We start from the raw sequence: 15,738 nt of genomic DNA on the forward strand, positions 1-15,738 counted from the left end.
CATAAAAATGTATAACTTCTACAAAAACCACAAACAGTGAAAAGACAGTCTGGTAAATCCAAGGTTTGTAAAAACTGCACAAAACCCACAATATCTGGGGAAAGAGTAAAGGTTTTATACAAGTAGCAGTTTTAAAAATGTAACTTTTATCAATTACACATTAACATACACACACTAATTGAAAATATGCTACAACCAATGTCTGGAAAAGCAACCCAACATTTCCTAAATGGATCTTCCCTCACATTTACTGTATAATGTAGTTGTTAATACTGCACAAGTACACTTAACCAATATTTAATTATTTTTAAACAAAGATAAAGGGTTTTTTTGCCCCCCAAAACAAGTTTTAAACATCAAAACCTATTATAAAAATTTAAAACTTTCAACAGTCTAAATATCTCAAATGAAAACCATTACAAACTTCTCAAATGTTCTTTATATTCCAGGTATGTCAACTTAGTTATCTAGCGTAGAATCCTTCAGAGATATTTCGGGGTCTCTCTCTTCACTGGATGGCCTACAGAAAAGTGGGGGGGAAAAGTGTGACAACTGGGGTTAGGGGATATTTTTCCTCAAGAGAGAAAGAAAGGTATTAATGTGTGTGTGACGTTTTTTAAATCACCAAATATTTAGAGTTATTTTTGGTTGAAACTTATTGTACTGTGTTCTACCAACCTCCCCAAATATATGCAGATCAAGCACAATAACTCAGGGCAGTATCATGGCCCCGGCTTTTTCCATCATTTCCAGCTTTAAAATGAATTCTTTTGAAAGGATTTTATTTACTTATTTTTAGAGAGAGGGGAAGGGAGTGAAAGAGGAAAAGAAAGATTAATTGGTTAACTCTCTCATGCCCCTAAACCAGGGACCTGGCCCACAGTGCCCAGGCTTGTATCCTGACTGGGAATCAAACCAGCTACTCAGTTTGAGTGCTGGCCTGCAAACCTGAGTTTGTGGGCTGGCACTCATAACATGAATTCTCTTTAAAGAACTTGAAAATGTTAACACCTGTGATACCAGCATATTACAAATCTAGATGAAAAGAAAGGACGATCCACACCATGCAGGATTTCCCTGAATTTCAGAATTAGAAGGTATGCTTGATTCCAAGGCTTAGTATATTAATATATAGTGGAACAAACCAAGACTTGGACAACCATGCTTCCGAATCTAGAACGGGTATCATAATACTAAATAGCCTGAGATTCTAGATCTAATTTTTATTATCCTGTCACAATTCTAGAAAAGACAAACATGAGTTATTAGAGGTGTATTAAGTGAAATTAGTCCAAGGAAGAACAGTAAATTTTTAAAAACTGGATTCAGGCCAGCTCTCTAACCTTGAATACAGACAAATTAGTTGTAAATAATTGTTTTACATTTTTGCCTTTTTGATTTGCATCTTGTTTCCTGAATTCAGGAACTGAGTGGTCAAAATATAATCCCTTATATTTGAACCTTGGGACGGCAATGTGATTTAAAAATCAAACACACACATTACGACCCACTGAAACACGTCCTCACTTTTTCTTACTGCTGGCCTCATCTTTGCTGTCCTCATTGCTGTCTCCGTTGTGTTGGGGTTGATTACTGTCTTGATCAGAGCCTCCATTTAGAGTCTTTGAGCCTTTACAAGGATTCCAGTGAAAAAACTGTTAGAGCTTCTAATAATACTTGATCAAGTTCAAAATATACAACATGAAATTTCTAATACTTAATGTAATCCTTTACATTTGTAATCCTTAAGGTAGCTGAGGCACATACTAAGAAGCAGGGTTGCTACGTATATTTGTGGGTATAGGAAGTAGTAGATCATTATTCTGATTATTCCATTTATTACTGTGATCAGAAACAGGGTGGTACAACTGTTTGGAGCATTATGATTCATTATATTTCTCAGAAAAAAAACAATGAATCACAGTAAAATCTTGTATATTGGTATTTTAGAAAATGTAAAAAAAAGTATTTCTTAAATAACATCATTTTGTGCCCTGTTACTAAGCAAACAATGAGCACCTCCATGTAAATCTTATTAACAAATCTCCCCATGGACATGAAATAAGAGGGGGAATGCTGGTGGGAGGGCGATAGAGGGGAATAAAAGGGAGAAAAATGGGACAACTGTAATAGCATAATCAATAACATGTATTTTTTTTAAAAAAATCTCTTAAGGACACATATATAACATTCCCTAATACATGAGTAAAAAAAAAAAAATCCAGCTCCTTTTGAGTATTGGTTTCTACATTAAGCAACTGCTGCTAAGATGTTTAATAACACAGAACTGGGGAACAGATAATGGTACTGGCTCTATTTTAAGAGTCCGTCACAGATACAACTTAAAATATTTATAGTTCAAATGGCATATCTGGAACTGGCTTTGAAATAATCTGCTGGGGTGTCACAGAAAAACTTGATGGGGGTATAAGACAGCAATAGTCATTTGCTGGTAACTGCTGAAGCTGGGTGATGGACACAGGAAATTCATTTCTCTCAAATTTTATGTAGGTAAGAATTTTTCCTAATTTAAATGAAAAGAATTGCTACTAATAATGTTGACCTTTGAATAACATGACTTTGAATTGCAGTATTTCAATAAATGCTGTAAACATTTTATGTTTTTAATGTTTTCTCTAGCTTTATAATAATATACTACATACTATACTACATACTATAATATACTAAACTATATAATACACAAAATGTGTTAGTTGACTGTTATTAGTAAGACTTCCAGTCAGAAGTAGGCTATTAGTAGTGAAGTTCTGGGGGAGTCAAAAGTTATATGGAGATTGCTGACTGCAAAGGGCTTTGGCACCCCTAAACCCCACATTGTTCAACAGTCTAATAATAGTAAACACTAGTATTTACTATTGTAATACTACAATAGCTTATTGAAAAACAAGCTATAAGGTTGATGTGACTACATTCCATGCTAAGTACAGAAAAGACTTTTTTGTAGTGTAATGTAGATTAAGGTATTAATGATGTATCAAAACCATTTTTAAAAAAGTACTCATTACCACATACCTGTTTCCTTTTCTAGCTTTTTGTTTGGCCCTTTCTTCCCTTGATCTTTGGTTTTGTTTGCTTCCTCATGCTGTCTTTGTTCAGCAAGAGATTTATTCAGCACTTGTGTGATTACAGAATCTCCTTCACCAACCAAAAACATGTTCTTAAACTTGTTATACAACATTGTAGACTTTTCCATGATAATCTGACTCACTTTGAATCGCCGAATCTGAGAAAACAAAATATGCATTCATAGTTATTTTCCTAATTGATTTTTTAAACATTACTTTTTAATGAAGTGGTTTTGAGAAAAATTTTAAAATCTGCAAGATTTAAGATTGCTTACTTTTTTCAGTGTTGTAATCATCTCTGTGTGTTTCTGAGCTTGTTGCATTGTGACCTGAAGTGAAGCTAATTCATCCAAGGCCTCAATACATCTGCTCACATCCTTCACAAAACAGTAATTTCATAACTGTTAATTACCACAGCCTCTGTAATCTATTCCTAAAGATTACGTTCAAAATTTCAAACAAGGCAGTACAGAACAACCAGTGATAGTCCCTTTTATCTTAAATACTTATAAAACCATGTGAGAAAATATGAAGCTATAAAAGCAGCATTGTATTTTTTAAATGAGGTATTAAACACTTACAAGATTATCAATTTTGAGTGAATTTTTAATTTCAGCATGTATCCTTTGAAGTCGAGAATCCATTGATGTTTCTATAAATTAAAATGTGAAACAGTAAATAGTTTTTCCAAAACCAGTATTTCTGTGTAACATTAGCAAAGTATAATGGAAAGATTTGGTAATTAAAAAAGAATGTTCTTAATATTAATAGTCTGTCTACATCACTAATCTGAATTAATCAGATAATGAGCATTAAAATAATAAACATGACTCCCTAGCATGTTCACCTGGTTATACGTACAATACAATGCAATGTACGTAGAATCCATTAGAGATTTGAAAAGCTTATTTGTAAGATTTCAAGAACATAAAATGACCTTTTAAAACCTACACATGAAAAATTAAGTATCTGTATAACTTCCTTTCTATGTGTAACTGTACATCTTAGAAAGTAAAGTAACTAACCTCGCTTCTTCTCCACTTTCTTAACTTCTGGCTTCTTTCCTTCATCTTTATTCTGCCTATCAAATGTTAACACAGATATTTCAAAACATTGGAACTTTGTGACTGATTACCAAATGCTCACAATCCCGTAAGTAAAAATTACAATCTTTTTCTTTAAAAAGTAGTCTAGATTACAAGTAACTGACTGTAATTCTTAGAACTGTGCAGTGCCATAGCATTAACTGCTATAAATATAAGCAAAACTTGTAAAAACATGCTAAAGTAATCTAGCAATCTAATTTTTCATTGGCATCATAAATAAAATTGTTAACGGTCACCATGGTAAATTTTTTCCAGCAATAAATGGTGTATCGTTATAAGACCAATGTGTCACGGTCAATGGACAAACAGGCCACAGTGAGAAGAGAGTGCCTATAAGTGTTTCATAACTTCTACGTGAGGCTTAAAGAAATAACGTGATAAAAGACTGGTTTAATTGTTCCCATGTCTCCAAAGGGTAGGTAGTTTGATTGATTTCAACATTAAATAAGCTGTTTAAAGATAGTACTATTTTATAAAAATATTTTTGCCAATATATCGAGCTTAAACATTCACTAACATTTACATACCATTTCATAAATGAAAAGGTACCAAGTTATTGTAAATGACTTAAAAATAAATTCTAACTAATTTCTAGTACCTTGGCTTAGAGTTTGAGCCTTATAAACCAATTCAAATAGACAAGAACAAAAAATATCTAAAAATCAGGGTTATTTTTTAAAAAAAACTTTATTTTAAAATTTTGGTTACAGTTTCATTTTTGTTTTCTTAACAAGGCTATGTTTAATCTCTCAGGATTAAAAAAACAATTAAGATTCTAAAGAATTAAACAACAAAGGAATGTAAAGGGAAGGGCACAACTGCCCCATTCTCTGGGGTATAATAGCTATTCCAGTTTAACACCTAACTTCAAAACAAAATTTTTATATTTTCTAAAGGAAATAATGTACAACCACCATCTTTTCAGCTTATTCTAATTTTCATACACAAAGCTTCATTTTAAGCTTGGAAAAAAACTTTTGCCGACCTTAGTATGTAGTGTGTACCTTACAGGAAATTAACAATCATAACACAGTAATAATGCCATTAATGAAGTCCTCAATTTAGAATCTGGAACATTCTTCCATCAAAGGGGGGGAGGGGGAAATTCAGTCCAATGAGTCTGTCTCAAGATCTTCATCTCTTGTTTGCTCCACTTGCATTTTCTTTTCAGTAACTGGATTAATGCTTTGAGCCCAAAATGAGATATATTTTTTATTACTGTAGATTACATGTTGTTTGGCTGGGAATACAATACAATAAACTTTATTTTGCATAATGCATTTCACACAAGCTGCATCTGAAATGCTTTACAGAGCAAAACTGTCCAAGTACAAAGTTTTGTAATAACAGGAGAAGGAAAGAAAACACAAATATTAGAATTTGAGAAAGTTACATTCGGAGGACATTTAAAAGAACTGAAACACATAAAGATAACTTTGGATTATTAAGGAAGGATTGGGCTATATTTTTACTAAGCAATGGCTAATTTTATATCTTAATTTGGAGAGCACAATAAAGTTAAAAACAACAAACAATGCAACAACTTTTCAGTGATAGGATTGAAAAGGACAGTTAAGAAAAAACTGATATTCACAAAAATGGTCAAAGTCATCTAACAGATAAGCGGGAGTAACATTTCTGAGCCTTAGATCAGTTTTTATTACTCCCTCAAGCAGCTGAAACTGCTTATATATCCTCCAAACTAAGAAAGCAGATAGTTAAATGCTATGCTTATAAATAAAGACCTTTGGCTTACAAATTTACTATATAAAGAGAAAGTACAAAATTTTAAGAATACCTGTAAGAATTTTACTATTTATCATTAAGTCTTAGTGACCTAGAGCATGTTTTTAAAATCACCTCACCAAAACAAAAAAGTTTAGTCAGAATAATGCAAGATGCTTCACAAAGAAATGTTTTTCAGAGAGAACTCAGAAGTGACAGTTTAAAGATAACTTGGAAAACAAATGTAACACATGAAGCCATTGCTATTTTCCTTACAATAAAATTACTTCATAGAATTAAAGGGGAAGGAAATTCCCTTGTTAAGTATATATTGTCTTCAAGTATAAAACCATACAAGGAGTCAGCTTTGAACTTGATTTATATTGCACATATCTAATGCAAACCCTGTCAGCCTTTAGATATGCTGGCTTTTGGGCTTTTACTGTGCTTTTGTAATTTTTGCTGGTCTTTTGAGGGAGGCCTGCTGGTGGTATGACAAATAAGGATATTTCTTTCATTCCACTCTTTCTGTATTTAATACTATAAAAATAAACAGTAGAGGATGAAGACTTTTTCTACAAAGCCACTAACAGTTAAATCTTATGTGCACTCTATTAAATTAGAAATAGTTCACAGAGTGATTGCCCTCAGTGAATCTCATCCTCCTACTCAGAAAAGAATGGAGCCTGAAACACGATCATCTACATACACTGAAGATTTTTTCTTCTCACATGGAAAAGAGTCACTTCTTTAAGAGGCTGCTCAAGGTCTGGGAAATGAGATTCCACTGTTTAAACACGTCATGCTAGTTTTAAAGAGAAATCAAAATTTAGAATTAAAAAATACTTACTGCTCAGTTTCCATTTGTTCTTCTTGCTTGCGTTTTCTGTCTGCTGCTTCTTTCTCATGTTGGCCTTTGAGCATATTCCTTCTATGAGCAGTCTGGAAGTTTCTTCCACCTTTTCTCTTCTGTTTTTAGAATTAGAATGAATTTAGTTAAATCTCAGAATTCTACATGTTGTTGCTAAATTTATTTTCCTTGATGATTTTGGGAATTAAGATATATTTCCTACAGTGCTATTAGGAGTGATGTCCCTTACTTAAAATGAAGTATGTGAGCCCTGGCCAGGTAACTCAGTTGGTTCTAGTGTCATCCCAATATGCCAAGGCTGTGGGTTTGATCCCCAGTCAGGGCACAAACAAGAATCAACCAGTGAGTGCATGAGGAAGTGGCACAACAAAGGGACGTTTTTCTCTCATTCTCCCTCCTTCCCCCCATGCTACTCTCTCCCGCCATCTCTCCACAGTGCTCTCCTAAAAATCAATAAATAAAATTTTAAAAAATTAACAAAAAAGAATGTATTATCAAGCTATTTTGTCTTTAGTACCTGTTTACCTACAACTACACAGCTCAACCTACCCAATTAAATTTTTTTGGCTTCTAAAGTCATTAAATAATCATATATAAAAATAAACAAAAGATCTACAGGCAAGGACTACAGAGCCTCAAGGCTATATGCACAGAAAAGGATGCATAGCTTAAATGAAATTCCTAAACAAGGATGGCATCCAAATAAAGTACCACCGATAAAATGTAGAGAATAGGCCTAAAGAGTGGTAAGAATTTCGTTGGGGCAAATAAAAAATAATCTACATACAGATGTACCTCCTTTACATGTCTTCACTATTCACAGCCTGTCTGGCTTAATCTCTACTTTCAAAGCTCTTCTACATAGGTGGGGTTATTAGAAGTTTATAGCATTTAATATTGATATAATTTCAAAGTGTAAGAAAGGGAAAGTACAATAACTTAAAGTTTAAAGTACGCTTTTTAACATATATAATTCAAGTTTATTCAGAAAGGTAAAGAAATTCAGTTTAACTTTTAATCAGATGTATAGACCTTCTCATAGGTATTGAAACTATAAGAGCTACATATTAAACTAAAAATAAGCATTCTGATAGTTAAATGTTCTACCTTTTCACCTTCTTGATCATCTCCTTCCTCTTCAGAATCAGAGGTTGACGTTACCCCTGATTTAGCTAAATTTTTCCTTTTTGATTCAACTTCTTTCTTCCCCTCTTTTTTGTCTGGCTCTTTCCTTGGCTTATCTTCTTCCTTCTGACCTTCTTCATCCTTTTTAAGCTGCTTTTTAGGTTGTTTTTCCTCTTGCCCCTTTTTCTTACCTTTGTCTTCTTCAGTTACACTATTTTAAAGAATGCAACAATGAAAAATGAACTTTTATGTGTCATTAATACTTATCATTCAACCATACTCTCCCAATCAACACATTAAGTAAGGTATAATTTTTAAATTTAAAGACATTAATAGAAAGTCTTTATCATCCTATCACAGAAGGGAAAGACCATCCTTTTAATACAAATTAGAAGATATAAAAATTATAGTGGCATTGGGGTCAAGTGATCTCCTACCCCCCCCCCTTTTTCCACATCATTCACTTAAAAAAATTTCAAGTATTACCTTACTTGTCAAGTTACTATTTTCTTGACTCTGGGGTTATAGAATTGTGTAAGATGGTAGATACAGCAGGTGAGATGCCTGGGCCTTTACATATTTATAAGAAATTATGTTCAAAAAGTAGATGGGCAAAAATACAACTGCAGAAGTGAAATGCATATGATCAAATATGGTCTTTTTAAAATTTAAAAAGATACTCTTTTCAAGATAAAAAGCTCCAGTTGATAGACTGCCGAACTTGTTCAAAAACCCTAACATTGCCGTTAGATGGTATCTACGCTACATATTCAACTAAAGCACAAAGAGATACAACTTGAAGCTTGGATGAGCTAGTAAAGACTAACCTTTTTGCTGTTCAAGAATTTTACTGAAATTTTCACATTAAACAAATTACACCAATGGATTTGAGAGCTGGAAAGGACCTCAGATCATCTATTCCAACCCATTCCTTTTCTCATTAGAAAATGATGGTGCAAAAGCTCAATAATTAGCCAGGTGAGATCTTACCAGGTGACAAGTGCTTCCTTGAACCCTTAAGATATTGATTATTGAATTGGAAAAGAAAAAAAAAATCATCCTTTATCTCTTTAGAAATTTTTGTCACACAACTATCACTAGGTATGCTTATTTTCAAATGTCAAATGGATTTCATCCTTTTAATCACTGGAAGAAAAAGCATGAAATAAAATTATTTCAATATTTCCACAAACGTGACAATTTTGATGATAATCCATTTCATTGAGATGGGAAAAGAGTCAAATACAAAAAGCATTTATATGGTTCTTAATAGATACTGACCAACTGCCTCCCCCAAAATGCTGTCCCCCCGATGGAAGGAAGCAGGTATTAAATATACAAACAACCTTTGACCCAGCAAATCTGCTTCTAGCAATGTATTCTAACCAGTATATTTGCCCATGAACAAAACAATAGAAGACCGTGTTGTTAAAAGGATGTCTCTGTAAGTAGGATGGATCTTAGGAATTATAATACCTGAAACAGCTGTAGAATACCATGTAGCAGTTTTTAAAGAAGAAAAATCATTACAAAATGTATTCATAAAGTCATGAGAAATTGGATTATTTCAGTTTTATGAACAGAACCAAAGCAGGTAATTCCCATAAATGTAATGATCACTGCTCACTACAAATAAATCTTTTCCCAATGGTCTTACGTACCACCTTCCACGAAAAACAGATTTCCCCACAGTTACTATTTCTCTTTTTAATAGGTCTAGTTACAATAACAAAATTGTATTTGTGAATTCCTTCAGTCTTAATATAAGCAAAACTGAAGCAAACACACCCCAAATACCTTATAACAAATACAGGTATTTCTTATTTTATAGGAGGATTATGAGCTATCATTGACAGATACTTGATGTTCTCATGGTAAGAGAGAAGTTTCAAGAGGTTACATAGTTTAGCTGTGTACTCCACTGAGTTTGTGCCCAGATATGCCACTAAGAGTGGCTTCTGCCAATGCCAGGCCTACATACAGCATGAATTAAAAATAAATATAGTAAATAAGCTACTGCTACTTTGGGGTATCCATCATCTCAGCAAAAAGCTGTTAGTACACAGAAATTGAAACCAGTAACAAAAACGTAAAACATGTGACACTGACTTTTGAGGCTGGGAAACTGAACTCTCATATATTACTATACAATGGGTAAAACTGTCTCATATGACAACTTGTAACAAAATACATTCAGTGAACTGGTAGCTTTGGCCAAGGAGGTTTCAAAATAGAATGCAGGGATCGTGAGGTGGCTGTTATCAAGATAAATTTGATCGGTACTTCAAGAAAGATGAGTTCAAGAAATAATGGAAGGTGAAGGAAAGAGAACTTAAAAATTCCATGCTTTTCAGTGTTCATAGTCACCTCTATCCTGTAAAACATTTTCAAATTAAAAGACTAGGGTAAATCAAATCAGGTAAGCTGCCAGTCTTTTAAGAATTCAAATTCAGCTATCTTGAAACTGTCTAGGAAAAGAGACCGAGGGGTGGTTTCTCAGGATAACCTACGAACTCAAAGTGCCTGTAATTAAGTAGAAAAAGATAATGTCTGGGGAAAGTCTCATGAGTGAACCACAGTACCCATGAAGCTGGCTGGAATGAACCACAGACACACACACACACCAACAATAAAATATTATTACTAAAAGTGATACCAGCCAACATCAAAGAAAGTAAGGGAGATCTCTAAAAAGGAACTTCGGGCCTCCAACTCCTTATAGTCTGAAAGCAGACTGAGAACTGCTCTAGCTGATAAGGAGGATAATGTTCTCCAATGACCTTTTCAGGTACAACTGGAAAAGTAAAAAACTCTCAGAGGAATCAGCTAAAAGCCATGGGGAGAAACAGACCAGGAAGATACTCAAGGGAAACTGGGTCCTAATCAAGGGAATATTCCTTATACCTAAGAAATAGTGGGACACCAGGGCATGTTCCCAGCATAATTTCAGATTTCCTAGAACAATGCCATGAGCCTCTTAAACCTCTCCAAATGGAAGTTTATGGTGTTTCCCTATCGTAGATCTGCATGGTTGTCTAAAGGGTAGAGGGGAGCACATGACTTGTGTTTTCAGTTCCTAAGTCTCCAGAGCAAGTCCTTATGTCGATCATGAAATATCCTAGACTTTCATGTGTCTGGTGCCATGATTAAGACAGCTAAGGGGTGGTATGAGTAAGATTTATTCGGTATGCCTTAAAACTAAAACAGTCGCCTGCCTATGTACCTAACTTAATTTCACCATAGTAGTTAAAACTATATTGTAATTTTGTGCCACTATATTTTAAAGTTTTGTCTTTGTCTAAATATACATTGTTTCTGGCAAAGTTTCTACCCAGAAAAGTGAACATAGGTGGGGAAAATCTGATTATTTTGTCAATAACTAAAAGTAGTTGTCATTCTAAAATACTTTAAATTTTTTAATTTACATTACAAAAATAATTTTTAGCATTATTTTTAACTTAGTTATTCTGCAAGAGCTAAAGGTTTGTGGGATTACTTCAAGAATACTTTGTCTAGAATTTCCTTAAACATACTGTTTTGCCGATATTCCCTATTACAGATTTTACCCTGCATTATCTATCTATATATCAGAAGTCTTTCCCGTAATTTTTAGAAAAACAGAATACCCTGTAAAATAAAAATGGTAAAAATGAAGATTTATGCTTAAAGTCAGATGTCTAATTTATTTCATAATTATTTACACATTTAAAATGAACTCACATGTCACTCTCTGAAGGACAGTTCTGTTTTACCATTTTGGGTCTGCCTCTTGGTTTCGGAATCTTGACTTCTGTAGCTAACCGTCACAGGAAAAAAAAAATTCCATAACTACCAGTTTTTCCCTTCAAGAAGCAAATCTCACATCAAGATTATAAATGATATACAGGGGTGGGCAAAAATAGGTTTATTGATGACAATAAAGAACTCTATGCTAAAGCGTGCTTGACTATAGCAAGTCAACTACAAGAATGTGTAAATAATGAAGGCCAGCAATTTGAGCACTGAAGAAACTGTACCTCAAAGCCCACTGTGACATTCTTTTGAGTTAAAAAAGCTATTGTAATAATCATCACGATACAAACAACTGTGAACTTAATTTTGCCTGTCCCTGTATACTAAGAATATCAGTAGTTTATCAGAGACACTACTATTTTAAGTTTTAAAGATAACCACCCCCAGTGATTCAAATGAGCAACAGCAGAAAATTTAAACATATTTTAACATAAGGTAGATTAACAAAGTAATTTTCAATTTGTTCTCAGTATGGCTGAGAGGGATTAAAAGAACATCCTTCTCTGTGTTAACAGAATAGAACAAAATTATGACAGCACTTACAGTCAATATTCATATACCTATTGTAATATTATGTGTATATTTACATCTTTGAAATTTACACCCGATTTTAATGCTGATGATAGCTGCATATTTTAAGGGTCCTAAACAAAGAATGTACTAATTTAAAATATTAATAGCTTTAATTACTCAAATGCTGTTTCTCTTGCTCTCATTATAACTCCATCTGCAAAGCTTACGTTGTCTAAAGTAAGAGGTAAAATAAACTCATCATATATGTCATTTAAATCTCACCACTGCCTCATTTGCCACTATTAGGAGAAAATATAATAGGGATAAAACAGAAAATGTAAAGTCCCAAAGCAAGTATTTCAAATTTAAATACTTCATTACACAGAACACAAACTAAATTTATCTCCTTTAAAATGTCTGTATTACATATAGCCATTGTCTACCCAACTACTCCGAAGTATCTGAGGCACACCACTTAAATCATCTGTACTAGTAACTATGAGCCCAAGTTTTACGCACTAACAGTCTTACCTGCAGGCCGTCCTCTTTTAGGACTCACTTTTAGATTAGCAGATGCTGTTGCTGTTGTCACTACTCCTGCCTCCTCGGCCTCTACTTGCTTTTCTGCCTGAATCACAAAGGGTTAATTAACTTATATAGCAAATAGTAGGCATTACAAGTTTTAGTCAATGACCAGAATATGCCACTCTAAAATAACAAATTCGAATATAAGCATAATTTCCATAGCACCTTTATTTGTCAACAGCTGACTCATCACACGAGATCCTTAAACTTAAGCTTATAATTCTAGTGAACAGTTTCAAAGAAACACAAAAACTTAACTTTTTAGATATTCTCAACCTAAAATAGTCCTTTAGAAAAGTAAAGATAATATTCTCAATAGCAAAACGGTGACCAAAGTATGAAGTAATTACACTGCAGCAACCCACACTGCTTATAAATGTATTTCAAATAGCTAAAAATGATACTAGTACATTGTGTACTTATCATACAGAACCCAAGTTAATATTCTTTTTAAAATTAATTTATTTTTTAAAAGATTGATTTTATTTTAAGACAGGAGAAGGGAGAAAGAGGAGAGAACATCAATGTGTGGCTGCCTCTCATGTGCCCCCTACTGGGGACCTGGCCCACAACCAGGCACATGCCCTGACTGGGAATCAAATCAGCAACCCCTTGGTTCGCAGGCCAGCACTCAATCCACTGAGCCACACTAGCCAGGGCCCATGTTAATATTCTAATATTAGAAAAGGCAAGAAAAGTTGCTGATACTTAACTTTTAAACTTTTGTTAATATGTATACATTTTCTTTTTGAACTGAGACCTGTATTCCTATTTTCCATAAAGCGATTTACTATGAAGTAGAAAATTAAAAAATCCCAATGACCCTTAATTTAATTGATTCAAGTTATTACAGTAGAACAAAGATTAGGAACCACTAATTCGAAGGGAAGTACAATCTTGATCATAGTGGAAAAGAGAGGAGAGAACCAGTGAAGAGAACAGAGAAGGGGGGGAACACTATGAGTTGCTTCCCCGCCCCCAGTTATTTAGAATTCAGCAGTAACTAGAGAAAGGAAAATCAAGGCAATAAAGCAAAACTGAGCACAATCCAATGTTATTGAAGAAAATATTTTAAATCTTTTACTCAATAACCTGATTTGCAAGCATTTACAGAATGATGCCCAATATCCATAAAGGTGTGGAAAATCATTCATGTATTGATTACTGATGATCAGTAAGAAATCAATAAACTGGTAATACCTTTCTGAAATATCTTTATGAATAAATACTGGCAATGATAAGATGCAAATTTGACTCAGCAATCTCACTTCTAAGAGTTTGTCCATTTCTTTTTTGTTATTTTTTAGACATTATTTTTGCTTTCATAATTGGAATAAAATAATGAATATTCAAACCATTATTAAAAGTCAATCAACTCACCTAACATAATCCTTGAATTATTCAAGGAAACTGTTCCTAAACATTAACTCAGGTTGTATTTCTAGAATGTTAAGAATTTACAAACCACCTGCTCCTGCCCCAGTCTAGATTCAGTGGCTCTGGGGTAGGGTGCCAGGCAGCTTCCAGACATCAAAGATTGCAAACTCATGACTACGAGAGCTCTTTTTCTATTGAGACATTTAGGAGGGCAAAAATTCCTTAAATATTCAATTCAGAGTGATGATCTCTTCAGTTCAAAATAAAACCCCTCTTTAATCCTCACCTGAGGACATGCTTATTGATTTTGGACAGGGAGACAGAAAGGGGAGGAGAGGAACATGGGGTGTCTCCAGCAGGCACTCTGAGCAGGGATCAAACCCACAACCTTTGGTGTACAGGCCGACATTCCAACCAACTGAGCCACCTGGGCCAGGTCCAAAATAAAACCTCTTCACTTACAACTTCTTTTGCAAATAAATCAAGACCTCACATAAGAATTACAGGTAGAATGGATCTTTTGAGGAGATACCAGTAAGAGGTAAAAATTCATCCATACTAATACCATAAATAAAAATGTTATTAACACTTTTCTTTATTGACTTATGGCAAAATCAGTCAAGTCAAATCCATTTCTCATGAAAATAAAAGTATTTCATCCAGAGAAAGGACTATTATGTTGTTAGATGCATATATATTTATGTATCTTAAATGCAAATATTCTGACTGAAAATTAATTTCTCCCATATTTTACTTGATCTCACTGAAACCTCTAACACACTGACAGATTTTCTCTCCATTTATTACCCCACTTTCTATCTCTACTCCCTTCATGATCTAAAGCACCCCCCACACACACACACCTCATGGGACTAGTATTTCTATGCAATGTAGTGCTGCGTCTGTCTCACAAATCTCCAACAGAATTGCTAGAAAACTCTACATTCTCTGCTTTTACTACTCCCTGCTGCTGAGTCCTCCTGAAAAAATTATACAAAACATGCACTCATTTGATGCAGCCTCAGTTGGGATTTATCATTCACCCTGTCTTTTGTTATACCCTCCTCTTCTCCCCTTAGTAGTACAAACTTTCCATTCTTTCTTCCCACCTTGTACCATACATGCAGTCTTGCTTTGAATTGGGTGTGTGAGAAGGGAGACTGAGGCCAGCAGGAAGAAATTTCCTTAATTTTCAAGTCTCTGTAGAAATTTTTAATAGCCTTCTCCATCCTCCCCTTTCAATGTTAAAAAGAATGAAACACAACAAATAACAAGTGCTGGTTATTTGTTGTTATTTGAGAAAAGGGAACCCTAGTGCACTGTTGGTGGGAATGCAGACTGGTGCAGCCACTGTGGAAAACAGTATGGAATTTCATAAAAAAACTAAAAATGGAACTGCCTTCTGATCCAGCAATTCCACTGCTGGGATTATACCCTAAGGATCCTGAAACACCAATTCAAAAGAACCTATGCACCCCAATGTTCATAGCAGCGCTACTTACAATAGCCAAGTGTTGGAAATAGTCTAAGTGCCCATCAGTAAGTGAGTGGATCAAAA

At 34.1% G+C, this 15,738-nt stretch overlaps 1 protein-coding gene across 5 annotated transcripts in view; it reads right to left on the bottom strand.

Moving 5' to 3' along the window:
• Positions 1–341: 341 nt before the first annotated feature.
• PSIP1 (PC4 and SRSF1 interacting protein 1) overlaps positions 342–15,738 on the bottom strand; it is a 41,370-nt gene continuing 25,973 nt past the window's right edge. Inside the window, exons 7-16 of one of the 5 annotated variants that reach the window (XM_024558263.4) lie at positions 12,750–12,846; positions 11,634–11,709; positions 7,896–8,124; positions 6,768–6,886; positions 4,112–4,167; positions 3,668–3,738; positions 3,362–3,463; positions 3,034–3,244; positions 1,528–1,630; positions 342–520 (exon numbers count right to left, since the gene is read on the bottom strand). In XM_024558263.4, coding sequence (XP_024414031.2) covers positions 460–520; positions 1,528–1,630; positions 3,034–3,244; positions 3,362–3,463; positions 3,668–3,738; positions 4,112–4,167; positions 6,768–6,886; positions 7,896–8,124; positions 11,634–11,709; positions 12,750–12,846 — 1,125 coding nt within the window. In that variant the 3' untranslated portion in view covers positions 342–459. Of the gene's footprint in view, positions 521–1,527; positions 1,631–3,033; positions 3,245–3,361; positions 3,464–3,667; positions 3,739–4,111; positions 4,168–4,405; positions 5,513–6,767; positions 6,887–7,895; positions 8,125–11,633; positions 11,710–12,749; positions 12,847–15,738 lie in introns of those variants that run through there. The other 4 variants (XM_045193742.3, XM_024558264.4, XM_024558265.4 and 1 more) reach the window with 4 other exon arrangements.

This window comes from Desmodus rotundus, chromosome 1 (assembly GCF_022682495.2).
Source record: "Desmodus rotundus isolate HL8 chromosome 1, HLdesRot8A.1, whole genome shotgun sequence".
Classification (NCBI taxonomy): Eukaryota; Metazoa; Chordata; class Mammalia; order Chiroptera; family Phyllostomidae; genus Desmodus; species Desmodus rotundus.